General features: G+C 50.2%; 15 protein-coding genes across 15 annotated transcripts; 6 read left to right on the top strand and 9 right to left on the bottom strand.

The window, feature by feature from the left end:
* Window positions 1–47: 47 nt before the first annotated feature.
* P153DRAFT_329246 (acetyl-CoA synthetase-like protein) lies at window positions 48–2,050 on the bottom strand (the record flags this gene model as incomplete). Its single annotated transcript, XM_033665381.1, has 2 exons — window positions 722–2,050; window positions 48–671 (listed from the first exon to the last, which is right to left on the bottom strand). Exons 1-2 carry the CDS (start codon window positions 1,748–1,750, stop codon window positions 48–50), a joined length of 1,653 nt encoding a protein of 550 aa, XP_033529061.1. The 5' UTR covers window positions 1,751–2,050.
* Window positions 2,051–2,786: 736 nt separating this feature from the next.
* On the top strand, window positions 2,787–3,311 carry P153DRAFT_392001 (uncharacterized protein; the record flags this gene model as incomplete). The annotated part of the gene is made up of 3 exons (XM_033671111.1): window positions 2,787–2,970; window positions 3,017–3,106; window positions 3,196–3,311. 3 exons carry the CDS (start codon window positions 2,787–2,789, stop codon window positions 3,309–3,311), a joined length of 390 nt encoding a protein of 129 aa, XP_033529062.1.
* Window positions 3,312–3,394: 83 nt separating this feature from the next.
* On the bottom strand, window positions 3,395–4,725 carry P153DRAFT_7393 (carbohydrate esterase family 12 protein). The gene is made up of 3 exons (XM_033673374.1): window positions 4,624–4,725; window positions 3,960–4,366; window positions 3,395–3,898 (listed from the first exon to the last, which is right to left on the bottom strand). The coding sequence occupies exons 2-3, from the start codon at window positions 4,251–4,253 to the stop codon at window positions 3,443–3,445; spliced, it is 750 nt and encodes a 249-aa protein (XP_033529063.1). The 5' UTR covers window positions 4,254–4,366; window positions 4,624–4,725; the 3' UTR covers window positions 3,395–3,442.
* An 866-nt stretch (window positions 4,726–5,591) lies between these two features.
* P153DRAFT_279458 (uncharacterized protein) lies at window positions 5,592–7,921 on the top strand (the record flags this gene model as incomplete). The annotated part of the gene is made up of 6 exons (XM_033663023.1): window positions 5,592–5,713; window positions 5,793–5,864; window positions 5,917–6,586; window positions 6,609–6,829; window positions 6,879–7,141; window positions 7,191–7,921. The coding sequence occupies 6 exons, from the start codon at window positions 5,592–5,594 to the stop codon at window positions 7,919–7,921; spliced, it is 2,079 nt and encodes a 692-aa protein (XP_033529064.1).
* A 749-nt stretch (window positions 7,922–8,670) lies between these two features.
* On the top strand, window positions 8,671–10,302 carry P153DRAFT_329255 (autophagy related lipase Atg15; the record flags this gene model as incomplete). Its single annotated transcript, XM_033665382.1, has 1 exon — window positions 8,671–10,302. The coding sequence occupies one exon, from the start codon at window positions 8,671–8,673 to the stop codon at window positions 10,300–10,302; it is 1,632 nt and encodes a 543-aa protein (XP_033529065.1).
* Window positions 10,303–10,341: 39 nt separating this feature from the next.
* P153DRAFT_362424 (uncharacterized protein) lies at window positions 10,342–11,131 on the bottom strand. The gene has a single exon (XM_033667130.1). The coding sequence runs from the start codon at window positions 11,085–11,087 to the stop codon at window positions 10,482–10,484; it is 606 nt and encodes a 201-aa protein (XP_033529066.1). The 5' UTR covers window positions 11,088–11,131; the 3' UTR covers window positions 10,342–10,481.
* Window positions 11,132–11,928: 797 nt separating this feature from the next.
* Window positions 11,929–12,706, top strand: P153DRAFT_427337 (uncharacterized protein; the record flags this gene model as incomplete). The annotated part of the gene is made up of 3 exons (XM_033672661.1): window positions 11,929–11,972; window positions 12,017–12,152; window positions 12,215–12,706. 3 exons carry the CDS (start codon window positions 11,929–11,931, stop codon window positions 12,704–12,706), a joined length of 672 nt encoding a protein of 223 aa, XP_033529067.1.
* A 326-nt stretch (window positions 12,707–13,032) lies between these two features.
* P153DRAFT_362426 (uncharacterized protein) lies at window positions 13,033–13,640 on the bottom strand. The gene is made up of 2 exons (XM_033667131.1): window positions 13,197–13,640; window positions 13,033–13,137 (listed from the first exon to the last, which is right to left on the bottom strand). The coding sequence occupies exon 1, from the start codon at window positions 13,568–13,570 to the stop codon at window positions 13,202–13,204; it is 369 nt and encodes a 122-aa protein (XP_033529068.1). The 5' UTR covers window positions 13,571–13,640; the 3' UTR covers window positions 13,033–13,137; window positions 13,197–13,201.
* Window positions 13,641–13,885: 245 nt separating this feature from the next.
* P153DRAFT_279830 (allantoin permease) lies at window positions 13,886–15,468 on the bottom strand (the record flags this gene model as incomplete). The annotated part of the gene is made up of 2 exons (XM_033663040.1): window positions 13,886–15,217; window positions 15,277–15,468. 2 exons carry the CDS (start codon window positions 15,466–15,468, stop codon window positions 13,886–13,888), a joined length of 1,524 nt encoding a protein of 507 aa, XP_033529069.1.
* A 571-nt stretch (window positions 15,469–16,039) lies between these two features.
* Window positions 16,040–17,045, bottom strand: P153DRAFT_279227 (serine/threonine kinase receptor associated protein-like protein; the record flags this gene model as incomplete). Its single annotated transcript, XM_033663008.1, has 2 exons — window positions 16,040–16,739; window positions 16,789–17,045. 2 exons carry the CDS (start codon window positions 17,043–17,045, stop codon window positions 16,040–16,042), a joined length of 957 nt encoding a protein of 318 aa, XP_033529070.1.
* A 412-nt stretch (window positions 17,046–17,457) lies between these two features.
* On the bottom strand, window positions 17,458–18,670 carry P153DRAFT_427340 (uncharacterized protein; the record flags this gene model as incomplete). Its single annotated transcript, XM_033672662.1, has 3 exons — window positions 17,458–18,348; window positions 18,398–18,533; window positions 18,588–18,670. 3 exons carry the CDS (start codon window positions 18,668–18,670, stop codon window positions 17,680–17,682), a joined length of 888 nt encoding a protein of 295 aa, XP_033529071.1. The 3' UTR covers window positions 17,458–17,679.
* A 389-nt stretch (window positions 18,671–19,059) lies between these two features.
* P153DRAFT_362430 (RNA 3'-terminal phosphate cyclase) lies at window positions 19,060–20,895 on the bottom strand. The gene has a single exon (XM_033667132.1). The coding sequence runs from the start codon at window positions 20,481–20,483 to the stop codon at window positions 19,290–19,292; it is 1,194 nt and encodes a 397-aa protein (XP_033529072.1). The 5' UTR covers window positions 20,484–20,895; the 3' UTR covers window positions 19,060–19,289.
* A 19-nt stretch (window positions 20,896–20,914) lies between these two features.
* On the top strand, window positions 20,915–23,886 carry P153DRAFT_419324 (ATP-dependent permease MDL2). Its single transcript, XM_033672182.1, has 2 exons — window positions 20,915–23,028; window positions 23,076–23,886. Exons 1-2 carry the CDS (start codon window positions 21,136–21,138, stop codon window positions 23,544–23,546), a joined length of 2,364 nt encoding a protein of 787 aa, XP_033529073.1. The 5' UTR covers window positions 20,915–21,135; the 3' UTR covers window positions 23,547–23,886.
* Window positions 23,887–24,218: 332 nt separating this feature from the next.
* P153DRAFT_329272 (RmlC-like cupin) lies at window positions 24,219–25,076 on the top strand. Its single transcript, XM_033665383.1, has 2 exons — window positions 24,219–24,521; window positions 24,585–25,076. The coding sequence occupies exons 1-2, from the start codon at window positions 24,237–24,239 to the stop codon at window positions 24,906–24,908; spliced, it is 609 nt and encodes a 202-aa protein (XP_033529074.1). The 5' UTR covers window positions 24,219–24,236; the 3' UTR covers window positions 24,909–25,076.
* A 231-nt stretch (window positions 25,077–25,307) lies between these two features.
* P153DRAFT_372037 (polyamine transporter 3) lies at window positions 25,308–26,885 on the bottom strand (the record flags this gene model as incomplete). The annotated part of the gene is made up of 2 exons (XM_033669360.1): window positions 25,308–26,720; window positions 26,769–26,885. The coding sequence occupies 2 exons, from the start codon at window positions 26,883–26,885 to the stop codon at window positions 25,308–25,310; spliced, it is 1,530 nt and encodes a 509-aa protein (XP_033529075.1).
* Window positions 26,886–27,555: the final 670 nt, after the last annotated feature.

Genomic DNA, 27,555 nt, shown 5'->3' on the forward strand with positions numbered 1-27,555 from the left:
ACACCTCTGTTAGACGCTATAACTGACACTTACGCACTACATAGAATCTACAGCTTCCCCCTAACCTCCAACCCCAACGCCACATCCCCCTTACTCCTCTCCTTCAACACGCGCCTCAAAATCTTCCCCGACGCCGACTTCGGCACCTCATCCACAAACACCACACCCCCCCTCAACCTCTTATGATTCGCAACCCTCTCCCTAACCCACTCCACAATCCTTCTCGCCTCACCCTCCGTCCCCCTCCCCCCAGCCGCAGCGAGCACAACATACGCCCTCGGCACCTCAGTATGCATATGCTCATCATTAACCCCAATAACAGCCACATCCGCCACCCCCTCATTCAGCATCAACTTCCCCTCCAGCTCCGCAGGCGCAACCTGAAAACCCTTGTACTTGATCAACTCCTTGACGCGGTCAGTGATGTAGAAGTTTTGGGCTGCGTCTTGGAAGCCGATGTCCCCTGTTTTGAAGAAGCCGTCGGGTGTTAGGGAGGATGCTGTGGCGGCGGCGTTGCGCCAGTAGCCTGCGAAGACGTTGGGGCCGCGGAGCCAGAGTTCGCCGGGGGTGCCGGGGCCGAGTTCGTGGTTCGAGGGGGACATGTATTTTGCGGTCATGTTGGGGAAGAGTTTCCCGACGGAGCCGATGGAGGTGTGCCATTCGTTCCAGGGCTGGGTACGGGGTTAGGGTCAGGGGTGGATGTGTGGGGGGGAGGACTTACTTGTGCGTGTGTCATTGGACTTGTTTCGCTAAGTCCGTAGGCTTGGTTGATTTTGATGCCGAGGCGCGTGTGCACTGCGTCGACGAGCTCCTGCGTCAGCGGCGCGGCGCCGCTTGTGATCATTTTGACGGACGAGAGGTCGTATTTATCCACCATTTTATCGCGGGCGAGCCGCACGATGATGGGCGGCGCGACGTATATGCATGTTATCCTGCAGTCTTGTATAGTTTGTAGGAACGTCTGCATGTCGAAAGCGGGCATGACGACGAGCTCAATGCCCCGGTGCAGCATCTGGTGCACTAACCCTGTCAGACCGTAGATGTGGAAGAACGGCAGCACGCCGAGGAACTTGTCAGTCGCGGGGGAATACCACTGTCCCGGTGCGCCTTGTATCATGAGCAGATCGGCGACGATATTTCTATGCGAGAGCATGACGCCCTTGGGCAGTCCCGTCGTGCCGGACGAGTACGCCAGGAACGCCAGATCCTCGGGGTCCGCTTTCCGCCTCCCATAATGCGTTGCGCCCGACGTCTTGCGGATATGCGTCCAGTGCTTCACGCGATGCGATGTATCTTTCTCCGCACCTAACAGTATCACCCGATTCCGATCAATTCCCACCTTCGCCGCCGCCTTGAGCGCCGTGTCTAAAAACCCCCTCGTCGTAACAAGTGCCTTGGCCCCAGAATTCTCCAGCTGGAACGCCAGTTCGTCGGCGGAGTACGCGGGGTTCGCCAGCGTGACGACACCGCCCGCGAAAAAAGTCCCGTATATGACCGGCGGCACATCGATGTCGTTCGGCACAAATAGCGCCAGGATGTCGTCTTTCTGCCAGTCCCATGCGTCGCGCAGTCCCTCGCCGAATAGAGTCGCGTGCGCTTTTACATCCGCGAAGGTGTATTTTCGGTCCGAGTTGACGGCGCGGTAGATCACTTTGTCGTCGGGGAAGTCGCGGTTCTGGCGCGAGAAGAGGAGGCCCCAGAGGTCTACATCTGGGATGTCGATGTCGGGGAAGGGGGATTTGGACGGCATGGTGAATGGCTAGTTGGAAGGAGCGAGTAGCGTGGCGTATTTCGAGTACCTGAACGGAAGATTTTGGTTGGGGAAGGTTGACAACTTCCAGATTAGGGATTACATCTAGGTTTCATGCAGAGGAGTTTGCGGACTTCGGATGAGATGGCATTGTTGCTGTTGTTGATCGGAGCGCGGGCGGGGTACCTCGGTGTTCAGCCTCATGACGTTTTTGCACTTCCTGCCCGCTTGTCCGAAGGACTCGAACATCGCATTTACACGATCTTTGAGATATTTTCGTGAATCTGATAGTAGGTGAACTTGCTCCTGAAGCTGCGGGACGGATCTTGGAGCGACGTGCCAGTGCAATGGATCCGTCGCTAAGGCAGTTGCGGCTAGCTCGCCCCACCTGACTCTCTATCAATTCCTCGTCTGCACGCGAGAACTTCTACCATCAATGCCTGCCTTTGGATGAAATGACACTTGAGTGAGAGAAGCCGTAGGTCTCTCTAGTCAAGACTATGCAAGTTGCCGCAACCTTGTCGTAAGATCGTTGACTTTACCCAAAAGTCCGTCATGTGCATATATCTGAGTTCCGAAAACATGGTAACTATTTGGGGTTGTGCTCGGCACTGCTACAAAGTCTAGATAATCGCATACACCAGTAACCTACAAACTGGCTATCTTCACTGCCACGTCCACGTTGGTAATTCTCTCTCTATAGTGCGGTACAAGCACTTGTGATAAATTTGCGGAAAGGTGTTTGTCAGTGATCACTTGTTTGTTCAGGCTTAACCTCTACGGTCTTGTACAACGAGAATATACCTATCGATTCGTCACTAGTACTTCGTGCTTCCAATCTTATGCAGATCCATCGTCACTGCATGCGTCTTAACAATGTCTCAGCAATAGATCGCTGGCATACTTGTGATGCAGATGTACATGTGTTTATGAGCAGTTCCGGCAATAAAAAGGACGGTTCCCTCAGTTATTTCAGTCATCAGTCCAGCCTACCTTACATCTTCGACGCAATTTCCAAATCTACCCAACCGCAAACATGCACTTCTCCAAGTCTCTCACAGCCTTCTCACTAGCGTCGCTCTTCCTCCTCACCTCCGCAACCCCAGTGGAAACAATCTCCATCCAGATCGCCAATTCTACCACCGAGATCGCAGCCGCCAATGCTGGTGCGTGCAACATCGGCGAACTGTACTGTTTTGGAGAGATTGTGAATGATCTTGGTATGCATTCATCTTAAGGACAGGTATTTGATCTAACAATAATTAGGTTGGAAGTCAGGCGATCTCGGCGATCTCTACTGCAGACTTCTCCCGAATTCCATGGGCTGTGAGAGCTGCAGTCGCGGGTACTGCGAGTGTACGTACCTTTGCTATCGTAGCTATTTCAGGTGCGTTGGGCCGTGGAGTTATGAGTGGGCAGGGAGATGCATTGATCGGCCGGGTCAGCCGTGTGCGAGAGGTGTTTGCTTGCGCTAGGTTGCTCGGACGGGTGGGGAATTGTAGTGGTTGGGGAGGGGAAAAGAAGGGAGAAAGAGGAAGAAGACTGGATCATTGCAAAATAGTTGTTCGAGTTGTGAATTGAAGTCTATTTCTGAGGTCTCATTCAGTTACGAATTACTGATCAGAAAGATTGAGAAAATACTCTGTCAAGATGAACGCTTCGTAAACAATTCTGAATTGATCATTCGAAAGTTTAAGCAGGTTTTCCGTCCGCAATCAGCGCACTCAAAGTCTCGTTCTTCACTGTCGCTCCTTCAAACTCTCCCGCATACTTCTCCACCAACAAGTCACTCACTATCCTCGAAAATACCACTCCGCCCCATACGTTCACATGTGTGCGATCTCCCGATGCAAGATTGTACATGTCCGCCGCTTTTTGACCGATGGCATTCACATAGTCGGTACTCGCTCGGTTGAGGTCGATCCAGTGTACATCGTTCGCTTCCGCGACTTCGATAGTTGCCGCGCGTTCAACAGAGAGGTTTTCGATGACTTTTCCAGTTGTCGAATTGAATGCGCGGCGAGTCAGCGGGGTCAGCAGGATGGGCGTTGCTCCTGCACCAGAGGCTTCGGAGGCAAAGTTTGCAAGGTTGGTTTTGTACTCGTCGAGTGAAACGTTGTTGGCGGGCTTTTGGTCGTTGTGACCAAACTGTAACAATTAAGCCATATTTTCTGGAAATGTTTGAGTGGCGAGAAAGTAGGTCACTTACCTGGATAGTCACATACACTCGGCTTTCGTTCTTGTGTGCTGCAACATCTTTTATGACATTTCCCCAATCGCCTCCATTGCGGAATGACTTGGTAGTCGCGCCGCTGTGCCCAAAATTCTTGCCTGAAGAAGGCTCCGCAACGGTAGTGGAGAGAAACGCGTCTCCCCAACCGCCATCGGGAGCAGTTGTTGAGTCGCCAACTAGAGCCCAATAAATTGGTTTTTCAGCGCGGTGGAAGAGGGTCGCTGGCGCTGCGAGAGCAACTGGGAGGAGAGAGAGGAGTGTCGTGCGCATGGCGAGATTTGAATGATAGTATGTATTGTTCGAAGTCAACTGTAGTGGTTAACATGGAGTCGGGATCTAGCATCTGGGACTTTTATAGCCTTGCAATGTGCATAACAATTAATCTGAGAAATATCATCAGTGTCAAACGCTGGTCTGATCTAACAACTCGGGTAAGCCTTCCGCGATCGTGAAGACATGCCACACGTTACAATTATGTCGCAATGTACCACGAATCAGATCTTAGAGTTGATAACCCGCATGCCAAATTCAACCTAGTCCAATCTCGGAGAGGCTCACATATGGAGAATCTATAATGTGGGGTGCAATATGATCGACAAGACACTCGCGTTATCTTAGACCGAAAGAAACATTTACATACATCTCTATACAAGCGTGAGACTGGAATCAAGTGAAGTCTTGAATAGAGCTCTGTAGAACAGACGACAAAGACACACACTGAATGGGAGGTTGAATAGGAAAAAACGATAAGCAAAGGTGATGTTTTAAACTCGACACCGCAATTCGCAAACGTGGAGAGATGTGATGTTGGATCAACTCAACACTTTGCATCCGGCGCGCGTGCAATTTGACGCGGGGCGAAACCCAAGGTAATATTTAGTTACAAATTGTCGCTGGAATCGCACCGTCTAAAAGAGGGCGGCAGATGTCTCCGCAACCACTGGATAGCATTGAATGTCGCTGCTACAACCACTGCAATGTTTGCTTTCCGTGTCTGGTTCTATCGTCGTGTAGCAGTTCTACCCGTCGGCCATCGATTTCGTGCGCGTGAACATGGACTCTTCTCGCCCGGCTTGGGCAATGTGTCAAACTGCACAGAGAAAGCGAGAGCAAGAGAGCATAGAATGCAGATTGGAAAAAGCCAGAGAGCGGAACTCGCATCCCATGACAGACTAGCAGGGGTAGCGCATATCGAGGAGATGTTGATGATCTTGGGACTCACTGCACGTTAGCGTCGCGTTGTCACCAGCAGCGGATAACGTGATTATCCAAAGAAGAAGTCGATACATTGATGAAAACTAAATGGATTTCCCTGTAACTTGGTAAGGCAATGAGAAGAGCAGACGCGATATCATGGGTCCTTGCGATATGCACTCTGTTGTTTGGTAAGATATTCAAGACCCTAATTCGACCCTTGTCCGAGGAGAATTATAATCTCGGTAGATGTAAGCACTAAATCTACTAACCATTCATTGGTCTACTATCAGCCACTAAGTCATGTTGTGCAAAGGTATCTTGAGAAACACTCACGTCTCTTTCTCCGTTCTGTTGCACGGTAATCTGCTGTCCTCCACCAACTTCGAACTTTCCACGAAAACCCACAACCCAATGAATGGAGAAGATCAGACAACCGATAGTAGAGCGGCACCTCGAACATCACAGGCTTGTCAACAATGTCGGAGTCTTAAAACAAAGTGTCTGCCTAGTAATTTAACTGGAAGGTGTCAGAGGTAACTCTACCTAACTCGTGTATAGTCTGGATACTTTACATTTATAGTGTTTTCCAATCAAAGCTAATTGGTCCATCAGATGCGTCATTGTTGGACGAGAGTGTGCATGGGCGGAATCGTCACGTCGAGAGAGGAAACTCAAAGCACCATCGTAGGTTGTCTCTCCATAATCACATGTCTTTATACAGCTCATGACTTCCCAGACGTATTTCCGAAGTTGAAAACAAGCTTGATAGTCTCGTTGCGAGTCTTGCCAATCCACCTCCCGCAACATTACCACCGCCACCGCCACCAGTGCCAACATTTGTACCATCTGCGTCCAATGTCATCGACGATCACGCCTCTCGTACATGCCAAAAGCGGCGGTCAGTACCAGCTCCTGGCAGTTGGATGCGAGTCCCTTCTTCGTTCGAGATTTTGCAACCTTGTCCCAACACAAAACAAGTGCAGGACGATACCGGAGCAGACCTCCAATTTAACGATGCCATTCATAGCGCGTGTAAACTCCCATTTACAGAAGATGCGCCAGAGGAATCATCTCCAACTCTAAGACAAAGCGATCCTCCTATTGAAGATGACCTTGTAAAGCAACTTCTTGCAAGTAGAGAAGCGGACACCTTGATGGATGGATATCGGAACATGTCGAACATCTTCCCATTTGTTCCTTTACATACAAATATGTCAGGTCAAGAATTATATGCGAAGAACCCCATGCTTTTTCTCGCTATAATCACTGTAGCCTTGTGGAGGAACCGCAATCGCCAAAAGTTGCTTGATGCAGTCTACCGCAAAGAACTCGCCATCCGAACGATCGTGAAGCCTCAGAAGACATTGGGACTTGTGCAAAGTTTGCTAGTCTATCTTTCATGGCAAGTACTCTGAGGACTACTAGAAGCATGGGACTCACACACTCAGGTACCATTGTGTATTCAGTCATGAGACGCAGCAGATCTTTTTCCTACATCACCTCGTCATTGGGCTTGCTCTCGATATTGGGTTGCAACAGGACTACCAATGTTTGAACTTCCCATATGGTCCAGAACGTACACCACCTAGCGTCGAAAACCAGCGAGAACGGCAGCGGACGTTTCTCGGCTGTTATTATCTTGCGTCCGCGTCAGTACTCCTCTTTCTGGAGAAGCGTTTATCTCTGAATCAATTGCAGGGTGGCCACGGGACTCCGAACGCCGAATCTCTTAAAATATTCACCCTCTATGACAGAATGGACGCAGGATCTAAAACAAAAGCGTGAATACGTTCATGACGAGGTGATTAGCCATCTCATCACCTTGCGACAACTCGATGAACAGGTTCGGGATGTTCTGTCTAGTAGTGGCGTGGTAAACATGGATACACAGACGCTTGAACACCTGGAAACCCAGCTTGCTGTGTGGAAACAAGTGTCATTTGGTCCCGATTCGAAACGCAGTGGGTGAATCTGAAGTGAGCACGTATTTACGGTCTGACAAGTCGCTAGTGCTCGATCTTTCTTCTTCCTTCACGGATATGATGCTTCACAGCGCTGCTCTACGTAACCAGTCTCACACCGAGCAACAGCCAACACATGACTACCGGCAGATGAAAGCTAGACTATCCGCACTCGAGGCTGGGAAGCGTTTTCTGGATACTCTGCTTTCTTTTCCGCCGGAACAATATCATCTCATATCTTTCGCGGACTGGATGCGTTTACCAGCTGTTATCAGGAGTGTGGCCCACCTATGCATTCCTATAGAAGCCAAAACTGCTGACGGGTGGAATATGATGGCAGCACAAGATCGAGTGCACCTTGACCGGGGCCTCGAGTCTCTCTGCTATCGCATGCAAAGTCTGACCACATACGACAAAGTCAGCCAGCCGCATCCGGACTACTGGCAGGCGATACGGTTGAATGTTGATCTGACGCGGACCTGGTATTTGGAGAAGATCAACTCCGCAAAGGCAGCCGGTCAACCCTCTCAAAACACACAAAAAGCAACTGTAGGAACAGCAGCAAAAGTTACACTCGACCTGACATTAGGACCACTACCATCACCCTTATTCTATCAGACTACCGTTATAGATTCGGCGAGTCGTAGCACAGGCCCAGGAGCAGAAGGGCATGAGTATCCAATGGCAAGTTCACAAAGTGCTGATTTTGACATGGAACAATTGTTTGACACAGGGAGCTGGGGAGACGGAGGCTATGATAGTTTGGCATTTGGAAAATGAAAGCTATTCAGTATCGGCGACCCTCCTAATACTTAACACAGTTATGTTTGATGAAGGATCGAGCTGAAGGCATGAAACCTCCTCGCAGAGGCATGAAACGTACTTAGCCTACTAAAAGTGAGGCGTCAGATGGAAATGGTGTCCACACTCAGCCCCAACACCGAAAGACAGGCCGCTATAACATTGGGGGGGCTCCCAAAAGATTTTGGACCAAACGAGATCCTAAGCAGCCGTTATGCCTTATCGTTGAACAAGATGTGGTCGTCAGAGCCTTTTCCTCGCATCCAAGACTTTCTCTCCCCTAGATGGTTGAATATTCGATCTTGAAACTATGTGTTGGTGCATTGTCTTCAGATCCGCGTCGGTTTGCCCATTGCTTCTCGCGATGCCATAATATCTCGCGAACTTTTCGGATGTATATTCCAAGCTCGTTTTCATTTGGGTAGATCTTCAAGAGACCCTGAGTTGAAGAGCCATTTTCGAATAGATCTTATATTTCATGACATTCTTTGAAGAGATACGTAAACTAAAAACCTATGTCAGTTTCCAGGCAGAAGCCTATGAAGGTTTTCGGTTATGATCGACTGCCTCGTGATGGCTCAAGTGATAAGGTGAGTGACGTGGAGTCTCACTTAAAAGTGGACCCTCATTTAGACCAATGTCGACTAGCGCCGTTATGCCACGTGCGTGTTTATCGAGGACGGACCATAACACTCCTCCTTTCAACGCTCTCGACATGTCTACACAACATGCCGTTAAATGTATCGACAAATCGACCACGAGTTTCCATCACTCGACTACTTTTGACCTTTAGTATCTCTGTATTCACTCCTGGTGTTTTTTGCTCCTTTGCTGGTTACGACATCTTTCGCGATTCCCGCCTCGCCACGACGGAACAAGTCCGTATCAATACGTTTGATGGTCTGACTTTGCGACACGTCTTCCATCATGGTGCTGGACAACCTGGACCACGCGCGAGAAGACTGGACGTAACACCGGAGCGAGTAGCGCAGACTGATGCTGAGTCCCAACTCGGACCATTTATTGTTAAAACATCTCCCATTCTTATTGAGCGACCTGCACTCGAAGCTCATGATGCTAAAACTCCGATGTCCTCCTTATGGATCGCCGAGGATGTCCAGGGCCCGGATGTCGAAGACAAAGCGACAATTCTCAGCCTTGCTTCCATGTCAGAAGACGCGTACAAGCCAGGACGCAGTGATCCAGACTGGATTGATATTGACGAGAAATATAACTCTTCGGTGCCATTTGGTTGGGACGACAGCGGGATCAGAGGTCACGTATTTACCGACAGTACGAACTCAACCATTGTACTTGCAGTAAAGGGAACCTCAATTGCAATGTTTGACGGAAATGGCACATCCGGACGTGACAAAGAGAATGACAACCTCTATGGATCCTGTTGTTGCGGCCAAGGCGGCTCCTATCTTTGGAAAAAAGTTTGCGACTGCCAAACCGGAACTTACTCTTGTGATGACAAGTGTGTTCGAGAAGAGTTGAAGAAACCAAACAGGTATTATGCCGCGACGCTAGAGTTGTACGAAGAGGTCCTTCAGCTTTATCCGAATGCAAATATAATTGCGACTGGACACAGTCTAGGAGGAGTTCTAGCCTCGCTAATGGGCTTGCAACATGGGATCCCCGCCGTCACATTTGAGGCGTATCCCCAAGCCATGGCAGCAAAACGGCTTGGGCTCCCTACTGCGGGTGATGTAGCCCCTCTCAGAAAGAATACTGGTGGTTTTCACTTTGGCCACACCGCGGACCCAATTTACATGGGAACTTGTAATGGTGCTTCGACTTTCTGTACGCTTGCCGGCTATGCATTTGAGACGGTCTGTCATACGGGGAAGAGATGTGCGTACGACGTCGTCAAAGACTGGGGCTGGAGGCAAAGCACATCGACCCATCGTTTGAGATACGCTATCGACAATGTGTACCAGGTGTACGACAAGGCAGCTACATGTGTAGATGAGGCTGTTGACTGTGTCGACTGCTTTTTGTGGAAATACGAGGACGGAACGCATACAAAGCCAACGACCACGACCATCGCGACAAGCACGACGTCGTCCTTAACGCGTACAGAGACTTGCAAGACGCCTGGATGGTGGGGCTGCCGCGACGAGACTACTTCAACACAAGTATCTACCACATCTGCTTCCACGGCTAGCACAACTACAACCATATCCAGCAGTACAAGCACAAGTACTTGTCAGACGGTATGTGATGACATATTGTGTTTTGCGTATTCCACTGATTGTAATAGCCCGGTTGGTTCGGTTGCAAAGACAAGACGACAACCACAGTTTCTACTTCCTCGACTGATGCACCGACAACTTGCACAAGCAAAAACTGGATAGGAAGATGTCGAGATGAAGTGCCTGCGAAGACAACACCAGCAGTAGAAGTATTTGCATATTGGCGTGCAGAGCCGACAGCAACACAGACACATGTTTGATTGGATCGAGCTGGTAATAAATCAATTTCTCTATTAGAACTCGTCTTGACAAGCATACTTTCTGACGCGCTCTCGACCCCCTCAAAATCCGTACTCATCCAATTGCCTTTCAAGATTTTTGGTCCACACAACTACCTCGAGTTTCGTCTCAGTGACTATTCCACCTACTTCCCTAACTCCTCGTTCTTCAAACCCCAATCTGCGGAATACATTATTCGATTTCAAATTCTCGAGTTGGCAGTACCCTGCAAACTCAGTTTGTCCTCTCTCTTCCTCGAAATACTTCAGTAAACCCTGCGCTGCTTCCGTCGCATAGCCCTTGCCGTAGTTTCTGTTGAGAAGGCCGAATCCTATATCCGGGATGTTCGGCGCACCGGGAAATCGATTGAGCTGCATAGAGACAAGACCAACGAGCACACCGTCGTGAGAACAATCGAGGTTTTGGTCACCGGAGGCGATGGAGGGCTTGAGTGAAATAGCATAGCGACCGTAACCTGTCTTTGACACCTTTTCCAGATCGTTTTTTAGGATTGCACGTGCACCCTCCCGGTCCATAGCCGCATCTGGCACTTGCGGGTCTGGCCTGTCGAGAAGCTCGAGGACGAAGTCGCAGTGCGCGTCATTGGATGGATCGAAAAAGTGAACATTCAAGCGTGGAGTGCTGATACAGAGGTTGAGGTCAGGCATTGTTGGACGTTTGGATGTGTTCAAAAACTTGGTGTATGAGACGTACTGGATAAGTATAGATACGAGACCTGAAGGTTCAATGCTGTCGAACGAGATGAGTCAGAATCACTCATAATCCGTAAGCACTAGACCCAAACAGATGCCTTCAGTATTTTGAACTAGCCCATCCCGGAAGGCAAGCTGATAGAGTCACGATCGCCCGTCTGTACTAGGTACACTACGCTCAAATCTCGTAGTGTACAGAACAACCAACTTTACTAACTCGTGCCAATTGTATCATCCTTAGGGTGTAGTTTAAAAGGTTGAACGACAAGGTGTCTCTACACCAATTCTCGAGCTTCTTCGTACTAGTCAGATACAGTTTTGCGACGAGTGACAACACAACGAAATGCAAGGGCTATCGCGATTGAGTCGGACATCTTTTGGCATTCTTGTTAAAATATGCTAGTGTGGTCGGCCACTCCTGCAGCGCATTGATTGGAATATATCCATTTCGACAATTCTGAGCGACTTGAGCTTCTCAACTTCATCAGCAGGTGAAGTCGGCCGAATCGATCTACAAATGCAAGCCCAGCCTCCTTTTACCTCGATGGAGACGGGTTCACTGACGAACTCCTAGTGCTTTGACGTAATGAAACCTGTCTTGATTTGCGTGGCTCCGAGTTTCACTCTACTGTACAAACGGTCGGGTAGGTGAAAGTACGTGATCGCGCATCTCATATAAAAGCTTGTACAACCTCTTTTTTCCCACTCCACACCGATTCCTTTATTTCAAATACAACACACGTTCAACCATAACATCTTCCTTTGGTGGAACCCGAAGCAAAACTTCGAGATCGTCATGACTGACCAAGCTAAATTGAGGTCCAGTGATGGCTTCACCATGTAAGGCGATATTCAGCTGGATGAATTCAATTGACTTGAAGTAGGTGGTATAATTCTAAAACAATGTCTGACGTGATAATTCGTTACGGCAAAGAAGGTGAGAGAACGTTCTACGGCCACAAAATCCTGCTGGCTAGTCGATCACGTTGGTTCCGCGCTGCGTTCATGAGAAGCTTCATGGTGAGTACCCTTGGTTATGTTGCTATTAAGCAAAGGAATCATAAGAACTCATCTTATTGTAGGAAGCCAATGCCGAGGAAATTACACTCAAAGAAGACGATCCTGAGATAGTCGAACTCATGCTCAAGTACGCATACGACACCTGGACTCCCATGGGTCTCTTCTGGGACAACAAACATACATCTGAACTCCTCCTTGATTGCATCAGGCTTCTCGAGGTCGCCGACAAGTATGACTTTCCTTTGCTTCGAGTCGAGGCGACATTAGGGTTCCAGAAATGGTTCGTTATATATATCCACGAGTTGGCGAAGCAAGACGAGCCGGACCATGCTCCGTTCTGCAAGATGATTGGAGAGATTTACAAACTATCCGACGACGACCGACGCCGTTTGACGGATTACCTAGTAGAACTGATGGCTGATGACACGGATCTTCGAACTCTTGTGGATCGGGGACATGTGGCCGATGTTTTCAAAGAGGCTGCCGAACAAGTGGCCGAGTTTGGCAAGGATATGCTCATTGCGTGTATCAATGGATTCCTTCTGAACAAGTAACTCCAATCCCAGCTCCTATCAACATTATGTGTTCCGATTTCTTTATACACAATCTTCATTTTGGGGGTTTAGCGTTTTCATGCTTGTCATAGAAGCAGATAGACGCAACACAATAAGAGTCCGTTACCCTATATATTATAGGAGCTAAACCCCAACTCCTCCACACACACACACAGTAGGTATCAGTAAGGGTACACAGTACTATAAACACTCATATAGTCACGCAGAGAGAGCAAATCACTGTCCTGATATAGCATGGTAGCGAATTCACTGAGCGCGACAAGACAACAACGTACTCTTAAGCCCTAGGCTCTCATACAATATTTTCTCCTATCAGTATTCACCGTTTCCCCAAACACTTCGTTCTCTTGAGTGTATCCCACAACGCACACTCAAACCATCTAGCGTCTCTATCCGTGTGATTCCTAAACCTATCTTCTCCATTAGCTATTGAACCCCCTCAAGAGCCTTTGACACAATCATGACTGACTGAGACTACGATGAGGCAGACACCTTGCGTCTTCTAACCATCTCAACGATTGGGTATGTTGCTGTAAGGCCCGCAGAAAAACCCACCAATAGCGCCGACATCAAGAAGTATTTGTAGATCGACAAAGTTGGGAGCTGTCCACGGATATTCGCAAGTTCGAGACGTATAACGTCCACCTGTTTGCGGACTCCCGCGAGTTCGAGTTGTATGGTGTTCACTTTGCGATTCAACGATTCGTATCCATAACGGAGCGAGTGTATTGAAGACAGTACTTGTTGGTTCGTGGTCCGGCGGGACGCTTGAGACGTGCTTTGAGCGCGGAGATGGTATGCACGGCGAATGCTTGCCGATACGAAAGGTGCCCGGGGTAGCATGTTGAACGTGTGGCTCGTTGTAGTGCTTGCGGTATCGTGGTTGTGATGGTATGTTGGGAATGGACAATGGTGGAAGTTCTGCTGAATTTGAGAAGTGCGGAAGGTTCTCTTTTGAAGTCTTTGCGTGTTCAGGTGCATGTGTGTTGCTGATCATCAGAGAATTTCTGTTAGGCAGCGACGGGTCGCAGAACCACGGAACTGACAACCATAAACAGGACAGTGGATGCAAAAATAAGATATTTTACGTCATGTATGCTCTAGAAGGCCAGTCTCAACAAGTGGACAGTGACCTGGTCATATGCTCATAATCACTTCTCACAACGCATATCTAAACCATTTAGCCTGCCCATCCGTCTGGTTCCTGAACCCATCCTCCATTGCTTGCTCTCCCTCCCCAGCGCCCCACTTCTGGTCCCTCCTCCGGTTCTCCCAGGTCATGTACATCCTCAAGAACAGTGCAATGACCACAACCACCGCATAGCACACGATAAGACCCGTAAGCGCAGAATAGTACCTTGGTGCCTCTCGTGCGAAGAAAATGTTCGCGCCCGCAATGTTGCCTGCAGCGTAGAATACGAACCACAGTCCGTTGGCAGTGCTGCGCTTCGTGTGACCCGCGATGTTGGTCGTGAGCAAGTTCCATGAAAGGATGACGGGCGCGCCGACGAGGTATTGTAGCCATGTGCAGCCGACGAGAGACCAGCGGTGCGATAAAGGCGTGAGGCGGATACCGAGGAGGCCGCCTAGAGGTGGAAGACAGATAAAGGCAAGGATGAGGCAACGCGAGTTTCTGAAATACCCAGCGGCAAGCCCGCAGATTGGTACTACGAAGAACTCAAAGGCGCCGGTGGGGAGTTGTAGCAATGTTGTGTAGATCCCTGAAAATCCATAACCTTTGATGAGCGAGGAGGCGAAGTTTGACACTCCGCCGTTGACGACGCCGCATCCAAGGCCAATGAGGATAAGGCAGTGCACTTTGACGTCCAGAAGTGCTTCGATAGCCTGGGACTTGTGGAACTCTTTTGTCTTGACACCAATCATGTTGCCAGCAATGCGATCAATAGCGACGATACGTTGTTTGTGCGTGAGGAACTTTGCCGTGGAGGGGCTGTCGGGCATGATCCATAGGAACACCCATGCCCACACAAAGTTGAGCAGCCCAATGACAAGGAAAATGAGCTGCCATGTCTTGAGGGAGGAACCGTGAGCATGACCTAGTCCGTATCCAAGGAGCGCGCCGACCATGGTCGCCATGCCATTGAAGGAGAGGAAGATACACATGCGTAGCGGCTGCTCCTCGCGTGTATAGAACATGGAAACGATGTTCATAATGGCGGGAGAGATGCTGGCTTCGAACATGCCGAGCAGGAAGCGGAGTACCAGTATGCCAGCGTAGTTCCTCGCTACGACGTGACAGCACAAGAGGACGGACCAGATAACAATCATAGTACCGGTGTACTTGGCGACTGGTAGTCGTTGGATCAAATAGTTCGCGGGTAGGGCCCAGAATAGATACCCAAAGTTGAAGATTGCCGCAACCCATGAGTACCTCTGTCCCTGGAGCCCAAGATCAGGGATGAGGTTATAGGCTGAAGCATAATTCAATGATAACTTATCTAGGAACTGTATCATGTAGGTCATGCAAACCTGCCAGTTGGTGAGCTTTAGGATTGTGTTGAGGTTTGAAAGTGACGTCTCGAACATACAATTGGCATAATGACCCAATCGATTTTCCTCAGAACGATTTTCCTCTCGGCATCCAGCTCTTCTCTCGAATATTGCTGCACTTCAAGATACAAATCGGCGCCGATATCGCGCATTTGCTTTTCGGCAGCCATCTGACCTTCATGTACACTGGGCTCCGCGACTGGTGAAATGTCATTCTTCTTTTCCGACATGGTGATCTCTGAATATCCCGGCAATGGGCGTTGAATTTCGAAGGCGAGGTCGGAAGTGCGATAGCCACCAACCGAGATGTCCGTATGAACAGCTTTGTGGTACAGTGACGTCTTGTCGTCCTATCGCGGGGACTGCATTCTTTTATGTACGATCAACCATCTCCCACCCTTGGCAGCCGTCTCAACGGCGTTACACATCGCTATCGCGATATCGTTCTTATCATGGTTGAGAATCCATGTCTATCATTGCCTATCTTTATTGTAGCATTGCAGCACTAGTGCATGATACTGCAGTTGAGGCTTGTGCGGATCCTTCGGGAAGTTTGAACCGGGAAATCCCCGGCTCGAATTGCCCCAAGTTAATCTAAATACATGAAAAAGTTGGACGTTACCTATCCATTACGGGAGAATAGAGTTGATGAGTCGACTACTATTGCAAAGTTGGTATTGTGTGATCGATGTTCGCAAGAAAAATGACTTCTGAACACTCATCTCCGCAAGCATGCATGCATCGCCATTAAATCAGCACGTCGGATTGAAGGTCTCAATTTTGTCTTGGTCATGGAGATTCCTATTTCCATAATCCATAAGCGCCTGTCGTGAACTTCCACAACTTGACGGTGCCATCCTCACTGCCCGTTGCATATAGCTTTCCGTCTGGCGAGAAGCTCGCTGACCAGATTGGACCGTGATGACCCTTGTTCGTCTCGAGCTCTTTCTCCTCGTCGAAATCCCACACTCTGACCCAGGTATCGTTCTGGTTGCTGCCACCGGTGACGAACCTTCGCTGTCCGTTGTGCAACGCTACACTCGCAATATCATACGGTGTCTTAATGCTCTTGATGAGCGACGCAGGCGAAACGCTGTTGAAGAAGTAAGCGCTGTTTCCAGCAGCTACACTCAGTATGCCGTCCGAGGAAGTATTATCCAACTCGCACGAGCCCACAACGCCCTCGACTGCGTACTCCCCAATGGTAGACTCCTGTCGCAGGTCCCACCATCGCACCTTTTTATCCTCCGCTGCCGTGATCACCACATTAGGATCTGATGTCCAGACGATGGATTTGATAGTCCCAGTGTGTACGCCGGCGCCAATCTCGTAGCTCGTCGCGGAGTCACTTCGTGACAAATCGAATATGCGCAGCTTCTTCTCCATGCCACCCGTCGCTAGGATTTGTGGGTGAGGTTGATTTGGGAATGCGACTGCGCGAACGATATGATTGTGCGAGAGGGTATGGAGGGCTTCTCCGGTGTGTGTATCCCATACTTTTCTATGCAACGTCAGAAACTTTCATATGAAGCCAAAACTTGTAGACATACGCAGAAAAGTCAGCTGAAGCTGTAGCTGCTAGAGAGGCATCCGAAGATAATCTCGCTTGCCAGACAGCGCCTTTGTGACCGAGGAAGGTACCAATCCAGTCACCAGTGACGCCATCGCGGAGCATGGGGTTGCCGTCCTTGCAAGCAGAGATGATGTAGTACTGGTCTTCATTTACGATAGACGAGAAGTGAATATGCGGGACGGGCCTGGAGTGTCCATGGCAAGTGAGGGGCACGACTTTGGTAGTCTCTGGCATCTTGACGTCTAAGGAGTGGCGAGGGTGGTGTAGGAAACAGAGGTTGCGTTGATATATACAGCTGCGTCAATGAAGATGCTGCGATCAAGAGTCCAAGGCGGTGAGATGCAAACACAGGAGAACTGTGTGATCTATCTGCGATATTGCGGTGTCGCACTAGTGGGGTACCGCGAGCGTAGTCTTAGCTCAGGAGACGATGACAACAAAAGCAGAAAGTCACAATGGGAAACGAACGAGGCGGAAATAGTCGTTATGGGTCGTAAAGTCGTGAATTTTGATGTGAGTCGCGTGGACGCGATGTCGACAACACGACTTTCGAATGAAGTTGAAACACAACGCGAGTAGCGCCGGCGAAATCTCGGAAGCATACTTCACCTCCACTATCTCCTCATGATCAACCTTCGATCATTATGCCAGATTCGTGTTTCTATCTATCGTCTGGTAGTAACCACGCTTCTATCATGGTGCCTCCTGTACCTGGTTGCGCAATCATATCAAACGGTGCCGACATCACAATACCAATCACTAAGTCCTAGAGTTGCAATTGCAGCAAGACCTTTTCCCATGGTTCAGCTCGCTTTCCATCTCTCCGCCAATGCCCTCTTTTGTCCTGTAGCCGCATCCTGACCTGACTTTAACTAGCCCTTTGAGTATTCCAGTCGCTAAAATACGTATCACATTCCGGGCAATGGCCGCTGACGACCTCACTAACATGGGGATCGTGTGTTCTTATCCATGCATGTTCACACTCCGGACACGTGAACTTATTTGTCCAGGTAATCGAAATGCATCCCGTAGTATCCGTCTTTGGTTTCGTTGAGTTCATCATGTGAACGAAGATGTCTCGGCCAAATTCAGCGACATCATCGGCGGCCTTGGTGAAAAGATCAAGAATCTTATCGTGATCTTTTGTGATCGATATACGCTGATGCGTAATCGTGCCGTCTAGTAGGATCTTGACCAGTGGATGATCTCGTCTGTGCTCTCCATCTTGTGCCCTTGCGACAATGTATACGCGTTGAACCACATCTTGATAGGAATGATAAACATCTTCCCCTGCAACATCGATGTCATCAAGATACGAGTCCCAGTGTCGCTTGAAACATCCGACTGACATAGTTGCCAGCGACGGGACAGAATACTTTTCTGCCACTTGGTAAAGATTGAGGTTATACCGTAAATGGTCCAGCCATTCACTAGCCGTTGGTAACGACGGGGATGGCAACCCATAAGCGTGATAGAGCATGTGCTGGACAGCATCAGTGTCATCGTCTTCCAGTGTGATCTCTTGCAGTTCATTTCCCTTGAAAGTGTTAGTTGCCATCCAATGAACTCTAGGCTCAGTTACATACCTGGAGGTTTACGGTGAAGGCAGCTTGGAACCAACGAGATACACTACACAACATAATGCGGTGACCATAGAATACTCTCTCCCCCTCTTGGCCATAGCGAACGGTGATGTCGGAGAGTGCCTTGACATCGCAGTACCTGCGTGCATTGTCAGTGAGGGTTTTCAGAGATCTCTCGCAAGACAATACCGACCTGGCGTAGCCGAGTTCTCCACACATGTGAGCATCCCTTAACTGCGCCTCGTCGCCGCTGTTTAGATCGAGCTTCATTGCCATTCTTTGAGATTAGCTTTTGTTGATTGTCGCGCGGCTTGGCTGGTGGTGTGATGTAGCGTCAATGTGGAAGAAAGGAGCGGGTGGTTTAGATTGAACGTCCGCGACAGGTAAGCGACTTTCTACTCACCTTCACCGTGAGTCTGTTACCTACCATTTCTGCACTCATTCTCACGTCTTTCCGACCCTGTCTCTACAACTATACACCCGGGAACCACAGCAAGCATGCGACGCATCTCCTTCCTCGCTCTACTACAGTGACAACCCCAGGACTTCACGATAAGCCAATCCACCCCCAAAGGTCGATACACCAGACCAACGCGTCACGCGTCTCGACACTCATATATAGACTCGCCTTACAGCTAGAGAGTGCAGTTAGACGATATGGCAAGTATGTATACCGTATGCTGGAATGCGGAGAGTAGGGATAGTTTGCAGGGACATGAAACACAAGATGAGAGGGAATTTTGGGTGGCTGGGTGAATATTCCAATGTATGTTGGACAGTGATTTGCACCTCCTCTATGTGATGATGAATTTTCATCTCAGAAAGTATGTTCTATACATGCAGAGTAAGTAACTGAGATAATTTTGCGTTTCTACTCACTAGGTCAAATCATCTTCTATCCACGACCTAAAGTCACCCTCTCCAACTCTCCAACTAACTCTTCATTCACGTCTCGATCCTCCCCCGCTCCTCCAGGATGATACCCAACCCCCCCACAGCTCCCATCATCTGAAAACTCTACACCCAGAATCTGCTCAGCAACCCACCGCGCTGTCAATGCATGCATACTCAGCTTCCCTTTCCCTCCCTCAACACGACTCCCGCTCAACGCCAGCGCCTGGAACACAACCAACTGGTCTCGCAAAAACTCGTCCACACAACCCTCATGTTCAATCTCCCGCATCAAGTCACCAGCTACTTTCCTCACCATCGTTGGCACAATGTGCTCGGTCTTGCCTGGCCGGATAGCCTGGTCGAACAGCCAGTCACGGCCGAGTTTCATGCCTGTTGTGGTGGTCGCGACAAGGAGGATGTAGTAGCGTTTTGGATGATGGGAGTCTTCGAACGTGGTGTCAAAGGTGATGGTTGCTGGTGGTGTGGAGATGCGAGGCTCGAGGTTGTCGAACATGACATCTAGCTCGTCGCGGAAGTGTTGTTCCGTGTCTTTTGGGGCAATGATTGTCGCGTTTACACTTCTCATGGCTCCCCGCTCGATAAGGTGGAAGGCTGGGAGCTGGTGGCGAAGGGGAGTGATGGTGTATGTTGCTCTCCCTAGACAGGTGCCGCCTTGCGACCAGCCGCGTGCATGGAGTTCAGTCTCGATGGAAGGGGCACCGATGAGGGTCAGCATTGGGATGAGGACTTGGGCGATGTAGTCGTATGAGGGCGAATTGGAGACGTTTGTTCCACCCGTGATCGTGAGTCTGATTTTCTCTTCTGCGCCGGAGAAGAGGAGGTATGGAAGGACTGCCTGGAAGACGAGATTCACGCTTCCTGGTGTATCTTGCTTAATCTCCACGGCTCCAGTCTTGACGGTGTCGTTTCTGTGGGCAGTATCAGGGGCGAATGTGATTTCCTTGCTTTTCAATTGTGCACCAGTAGTTGATGCATTGCATGCCTGACCAAGCCATTTCAAAGACGTTAGATGCTGAGATTTGAGGCCACCGCCGCCGTGGCGTTTGCCGCGAATGTTGCTGATGTGTATTGGGGTCCTGGTCAGACTTGACAGAGAGAGAGCCAGCCGGAGGATTTGGCCGCCGCCTTCGAGGGTCGTGCCTTCGAGGTGGACTGTGACTGAGGCGATGGACATTTTCTTTAGGGCAACCGAGGATGGTATGCTAGATTTGAACGTCGAGCGACATGAGAAAGCTGCCTATATAGGGTGCAATGAGTCAAAGAGAGTGGGTGAGACGTGCTCAAAAGAGGTCAAGAAGATCTGAGTGACGATGAGTCGAACTCATATTGCCGCCATTAGTTGTGGATGTGGCTGTGCTGGCTGTCTGGCCTGTTGCCCTCCCAAATCTAGAGAATACATGTTGTTGTTGAATGGGCATTCATTGCAGGGTAAACATCACAATTGCTGGAGTCCCAGCTGCGATCAAGGGCGTGCATTGTCATCTGATGTGGGGTTGCGAGAGGCGTAGAACTGGTGACGTCGTACACGCAGCGTCAATCTCGACAAGAGAGAATGATTGCGCATCTCTTCAGATTGCAGTTTCTCATGGCAGAGGCGATGCAGTGTGTTGGTGGCCATGTTGAAGCTATAATGATGCAGCGATGTCGCCCACTTGTGTCGGCACGTGCTCCGCTGGAGTCGTGTGTTAATTCATTTCGTCATCACCGAGGCCGCGAACTTTTGCCGGGATCTCGAGTACCACCATCCAGCGCCATGTCGAGCGCGTGCATTGAACGTTCATCCACACGTAAAACCAGGTAGACACGCAGTCTGCCCGCGTTGAGCCATGCGCGGTTCGCTGGCCTTCTCCGCAAAGGCCTGGCACGGCGCCGGCAACGGAGCCCTGTTTGCCCACATACAACCACACATACGAACGTCACCAACGATATCGAGAGCCTTCACGGCGAAGCCATTGCCCACACATGTCTCTGCCGCGCAGGGACAACGGACGAGGAGCTGCGTGGCGGCGTTGATTCCCTCCTCGGCCATTCTTCGTCTTGCGCCTGCGGGCACCACGCGTCGCAATGCTCTCCAGCATCCATTCAGGCTGTTCACTTCATCACGAATCCTGGCAGAAGTAGCAAACGATGCCAAGACACCCACAAAGCAGCGCAGGTCGTATAAAGATGAGATGGCGGACAAGGGCATGGCCGACTCGGAAGAGCAGCGCGACGCTGAGCCCGAGAGCGAGGGCTTCGTCAAGTCGGAAAAGGCAGCAGCAGCTCGCCAGGTCAACCTGAGTGCCAAGCTCAGCAAGGACGGCTCTGGGGGCGGCGGTGGGACAGGCGGCATGAAGGAGATCTGGCGCCTGATCAAAATCGCACGTCCGGAGCTGGGGACCTTATCGTGGGCCTTTGTCTTCTTGCTTGTGTCCTCGGCCATTTCCATGTCCATTCCCTTCTCTATTGGTAGAATTCTTGATGCTGCCACACAGGCCGAGCAAAGCGATGGGCTATTGTTTGGCATGGACATGGGGACTTTCTACATCGTTCTGGCTGGTGTGCTTGTAGGAGGTGCCGCCGCCAATTTTGGACGTATCGTCATCCTGCGCATCGTCGGCGAGCGCATCGTTGCCCGCCTGCGATCACAGTTGTATCGCAAGACTTTCGTCCAAAATGCCGAGTTCTTCGACGCGAACCGCGTCGGTGACCTTATCTCTCGCCTCGGTTCAGACACCATCATTGTCGGAAAAAGCATCACGCAGAATTTATCTGACGGCCTGCGTTCGTTGGTCAGTGGTGCTGCTGGCTTCGTCATGATGGGCTATGTCAGTCTCAAGCTTACCGGTATCCTCGCACTGATTGCTCCACCTGTTGCGATAGTTGCCTTCTTCTCTGGACGATCGCTACGAACTCTGAGTCGCAAGATCCAGAGCAATCTCGGCACATTGACAAAGATTGCTGAAGAGCGCTTAGGGAACGTCAGGACAAGTCAAGCGTTCGCGGGAGAAATCCAAGAAGCATCACGGTACAACCGTCAGATTAAAAGAATTTTTAGTCTTGGGAAGAAGGAAGCCATGGTCGCTGCAACGTTCTATGGTAGCACTGGATTGATGGGCAACTTGACTATCATTGCTATACTCTACGTCGGAGGCGGCATGGTGAAGAACGGCGTCATCTCCATCGGCGAGCTTTCCTCGTTTTTGATGTACACTGCCTATGCTGGTGGAAGCATGGTGGGTCTCTCAGGCTTCTATGGCGAGATGATGAAGGGTGTTGGAGCAGCTAGTCGTCTGTTCGAACTTCAGGACCGCGAACCAACGATATCACCGACAAGGGGTGAGCCTGTCAAGTCTGCGCAAGGACCAATCGAGTTCAACAATGTTACTTTCAGCTACCCCACCCGGCCTGCTGTCACTATCTTCAAAGACCTGAACTTCAAGATTGAACAGGGCACAAACGTCGCCATCGTCGCACCAAGTGGAGCTGGAAAGTCTACAGTCGCAAGCCTGCTCTTACGTTTCTATGTTCCAAACTCTGGCAAAATTCTTATCCACGGACGCGATATCACGAAACTCAATGCGAAGCAATTGAGAAGAAAGATTGGGTTCGTTGGCCAGGAACCTGTACTCTTCTCCGGAACCATTGCGGAGAATATCGCGTACGGAGTGCCCCTTGCAACCCGCGCTGAGATTGTAGGAGCTGCGCGAAAGGCCAACTGCCAGTTCATCAGTGACTTCGTAAGTGTTTCTCGCCTACAGCTCATATACATGCTAACCATGAACAGCCTGACGGTCTCGAAACTCACGTTGGCGCGCGTGGCACCGCGCTATCTGGCGGTCAAAAGCAGCGCATAGCCATTGCACGAGCCCTCATCAAGAAGCCTGACATTCTCATTCTTGATGAAGCTACGAGCGCCCTAGACGCCGAGTCTGAGACTCTTGTCAATCAGGCCCTGAGTAAACTGCTCAGGGAGAAGAATACTACAATCAGTATTGCGCATCGTTTGTCAACGATCAAACGCTCCGATCGTATCATTTGTATCAATGCAGATGGATCAGTGGCTGAGGAGGGCACGTATGAAGAGCTTTCCTCAAGACCAGACGGCGCATTCAACAAACTCATGGAATGGCAGATGTCAGGTGGTGAGACAGAATCAAACACGAAGAAGGACAACCCCAAACCGACGGAGGAAGAGGAAATTGAGCGGGAACTGCAACGTGAGACTGCCGAGCAGGCGGGGAAGAACAGCGTCTAAATGAAAGGTCTTGACATTTGTCAGAGCGGACAAACACCGACTCCCTGCACCCGCATCTAATCACAGCAACGAAGTTTTAAGTTTCCAATGACGGAGTATCTGCGTTGCTGCATATATACAGCATCCTACGACTGTTTTCTTGGATGCTCTCCACGATGTCAGCTTGTACTTCGTCATTTTTGATGAGCCAACCCACCAGACGTATCTGACCATAGACCAGGTGGACGAATACGTATGTAGTTGTATGGATGATTGGCATAGCATGGGTATGACAGAATTTCTTGAGTACCTGCTTGACGACGAGTACGAGGCTTGGAAACGACATCACATTATATCTTTTATCGCGAGAAGCTCTCTAGATGATCAGTAAACTCAGTAGTAAATCAATCTCCATCTCAACGTCATCTTTTCTGTAAAGACCTTCGACACTGACAAACCGTTCTACACAGGGGTGCTATAGACGGTCTAGAGCGCCCGACATACCATGCGCAAACTATCATATCAGGTACGACACCACTCGCTCCCCCGCATCGCCAATTAGAGTGATTCATACTCCACTACACATCCGCATTGAGATCAGCGCGATTCCACGCGATCTTGACGTCATCATGAAGACGCGAATGCACATACATAAACAGCTCCGCAAACGCCATCTGAACTAAAATAATCCCAATCTTTCCATTGTTCTTCATGTTCAAAACTGCCTCCAACATTTCCCTTCGCCTAACACGCAAATCCCAACCACAAATCTTCTCCCGCACACTCAGAGCCTACTCCACGCCAGCCAAAAATATGGAAGGCTTCAAGAAAGCCGGAAACCGCGCCGACGCGCCACCCAAACACGAGATGGTGCATTTCCCCGGGCTGATGAGCGAGAAGCGCAGTTTTGGCGACTTCAGGACAGTCCTGCACACGGGGCTGTACAGCCAGATTGTCGCTATGGAAGTACCCGTTGGTGGAGATATTGGTGACGAAGTAAGCCCTTCCCACACTCAAGCCCATATCAAACGCCTTCCTGTGTACTAATAACCCTCCCAGGTCCACACCGTCGATCAAATCCTGCTCTTCACATCTGGTCGTGGCCTCGCGACCGTCGCAGGGAAGGATCAGGAGGTCAAAGCCGGCGATGTAGTTGTTGTGCCCGCGGGGACGCAGCATCAGTTTGTTACTAAGGGGGATCAGCCGCTCGAGCTGATTACTGTTTACTCGCCAGCTGAGCATTTGCCGACTAGTGTGCACAAGACCAAGGAGGAGGGGGACAAGGCTGAAGACGATGAGATTGATGAGGCGCCTGAGTGGGCTTTGAAGCCGAAGGCGGAGAATGAGAAGAGTGGGGAAGTTAGAGAGGATGCTAAGTACTAGAAGAACCGTGAGGTTGAGGAGAAATGAATATACCAAAATATCGAACCAAACTTCGAGCAATAGCTGCCTGGGCTCTCGAACATGCGTCCGCATTGGTACATTCAGCGGCCACTCGTCAAGAGACGGTTGATTAGCTCTCTGTTACCATTACTGTGTACTCTCATTGACGTTTACTGTGAGCAAAGGGGCTGGGTATCAGCTTCTACTCTGAGTTACTATACTAGGTACATACTGTGTTGCGTCTATCTGCTGGTGCAACAAGCATGAATACGCTATAATTCTAAAAAGATTCCAAAATATAACTTTTCAACTTCTCGCTGGGCTTTTCTGGCTTCTGTATGGGGACCAGAATCTGAGTGCAACGTTTGGATTTATCAATCTGCCAGAGATGCAAAATAATCATACATGGGCGTTCTTATCAGCGCTACAAGGCTGACGTCTCGCAGAGTATGGGCTATTGCTCTGGAGCACCTCGCCATACTTCCACAACAAAGCTGGTAAGGGCCATCCAATACATATTGCAATGAAACCCATGATGCTGTTTCCCCAGCCATAACCCAGCGAAGTATACAGCGCAGGTCCAAACAGCGGCAGAAGAAAGCCAAACAGAGCCTGAGCAAACGAGACAGCTGCTACCGCCGAGGCCGCATAGCTTCCATAGTAATCCACGACGTACATGTGTGTATTGACGATCCCGATAACAAACCCCTTTGCGTAGATGGCGATCCCAATGTCAGGCAAGATCCAATGCGCCCCAGCTTGCGCAGTCCAACCGTACCAGAACAGGCCTGCGGGAGCTAAGAGTGCGCCGAGTAGCATCACGGGGATGCGAAATTCTGGCTTGCCAGTTCCTCCATTTCTGGCAGTCAGCGCTTTGTACACTCGGTCGTTGAGATACGAACACGTTAGTGCTCCGACGACGAATCCTATTCCAATGGCGATGTAGTTTAGCCCGCCGTTTGCAGTGGTCTGGTTGTACCGCTCCGTCCAGAGCGTCGGGAAGGTGTACTCGATGATGTAGCAGACGCCGGTGAGGAAGGCGAGGTAAAGTCCGAGGAACTGTATCAGTGGTTGCGTGGCCAGTAGTTTGAGTGGGCGGATGGCCTTGCATGACCATGGCTCGTTGGTGTTTTGCTCGTCACATGGGATGTCCTTACCAGACTTCAGAGCTGGTGTTGCCTTCTCCCTCCGCAGAATCGTCGGTCTATGTGTCTCACGCAGAAACACAAGTGCCACGCATTGAAGAACAACACCAACGAGTGACAATGTCCAACACATCCACCGCCACGACCCATACTCGACCGCAAACCCACCAGCCACTGGTCCTATCACTGGCCCCAGGAGAGGCATTAGCCCATACACAGCTCCCGCAAGACCAAACTCATGCTGTGCAAAGCTATCGCCTAGAACGCCACTGCCCACACTCATAATCGTGGACCCCACGCACGCGCTCAAAAAGCGAAACGCGCCGAGTTGAAGACCCGATCTCGCGAAGCCCGCCGCAGTATTGAAGACAAGGAAAGCGGCAGTGCATGAGTGTATCACGAGCAAGCGACCGTACATCTCGGAGAGGGGAGCGAGGACTAGAGGCCCGATGCCATAGCCTAAATTGTAAATGGAGAAGACGAGCTGTAGTTTGGTCGAGGAGGTAATGTTGAAGTCGGTGCGGAGCAGTGTGTTCGCGGGCGCCAGCATGGTGCTGGAGATGGGTGGGAGGGCTACGAGCAGGGAGATTATAGCGGCTAGGGAGAGGCGTCTGCGAAAGGACCAGGTGAGGGGGTTGGAGGGGTCGGGAGAGTCGGTGTAGGTTTCCTACTATGGAGTATGTACTATGTTTGGGAAGTTTGAGGGTGGCTTTACTGAACTCCGATCTTCCTCTGCTGTTACGTCTTTCTCCTCAACCGTCACGTACGTCTTCTCTTTTGGCAGTTCATCATGGTTCCCCTTCTTAGGTGTGATGGATTGATTCCCACTCATTTTTGCACCACGGTCTTCGCCTAGCATGGGTATGGATTCACAAAGAATTCTCTTTCAAGAGAGAAAGAGGGACTCGGACATGGCGAACAAGAAGTTAACGCGCTGGTTCAGAGCCGACTGTTACAGATGCTCATGACCAAGATCAGCATGGGTATGTTATCAATAGTCGATACCGAAAACCGGAATTCGACTTCATGGTCTGATGTCGATACGGAGTATTGCCAGCACTGCTGGGCGCATATGCAGAGAGAAAAGGTCCAGACTCATGCATAACGTAGTTGACATAATGGCAGATGAAGCAGCTGAGGCTCTTGTGCGATTGGACTGGTGTATTGAGCCTTTTTCTATCATCGTGGTGGAGGGATGTAGCGGTGTACGCAGCCGCAAATGTCAGCTGAAGTAGAGACAGGTGGCGCCAGCCATGAAGATACTGTCCCGAGAGTTGCCACAACACCCGGCTAAACGCCTATCGTCGTTAGGTGCAGAAACGTCGAATACGTTGCTTCTATGTGCAGAAGTGACCATGACGAATGGCGTGAGGCATGAGGCGGCTTGGTCAAAGCCCTAGAAGCATCGCCATGAGCCATATCGTCTGCGTGGTATAAACGGCGCAGCTGAAGCTTTTTCAGCTCAGTATCAATTGGACAGCAACTACCGAGAAGGTTTCGGT

The sequence above is a fragment of the Dothidotthia symphoricarpi genome, assembly GCF_010015815.1.
Source record: "Dothidotthia symphoricarpi CBS 119687 unplaced genomic scaffold P153scaffold_1, whole genome shotgun sequence".
NCBI lineage: Eukaryota > Fungi > Ascomycota > Dothideomycetes > Pleosporales > Dothidotthiaceae > Dothidotthia > Dothidotthia symphoricarpi.

Coding starts and splice junctions, on each gene's coding strand:
- P153DRAFT_7393 (XM_033673374.1), bottom strand. CDS start 4,253: ATGCGCACGACACTCCTCTCTCTCCTCCCAGTTGCTCTCGCAGCGCCA. Junction 3,899..3,959: donor GAGTGTATGTGACTATCCAG/GTAAGTGACCTA, acceptor TAATTGTTACAG/TTTGGTCACAACGACCAAAA.
- P153DRAFT_362424 (XM_033667130.1), bottom strand. CDS start 11,087: ATGCCTGACCTCAACCTCTGTATCAGCACTCCACGCTTGAATGTTCAC.
- P153DRAFT_362426 (XM_033667131.1), bottom strand. CDS start 13,570: ATGCTACCCCGGGCACCTTTCGTATCGGCAAGCATTCGCCGTGCATAC.
- P153DRAFT_362430 (XM_033667132.1), bottom strand. CDS start 20,483: ATGTCCATCGCCTCAGTCACAGTCCACCTCGAAGGCACGACCCTCGAA.
- P153DRAFT_419324 (XM_033672182.1), top strand. CDS start 21,136: ATGCGCGGTTCGCTGGCCTTCTCCGCAAAGGCCTGGCACGGCGCCGGC. Junction 23,029..23,075: donor GCCAGTTCATCAGTGACTTC/GTAAGTGTTTCT, acceptor AACCATGAACAG/CCTGACGGTCTCGAAACTCA.
- P153DRAFT_329272 (XM_033665383.1), top strand. CDS start 24,237: ATGTTCAAAACTGCCTCCAACATTTCCCTTCGCCTAACACGCAAATCC. Junction 24,522..24,584: donor GTGGAGATATTGGTGACGAA/GTAAGCCCTTCC, acceptor TAACCCTCCCAG/GTCCACACCGTCGATCAAAT.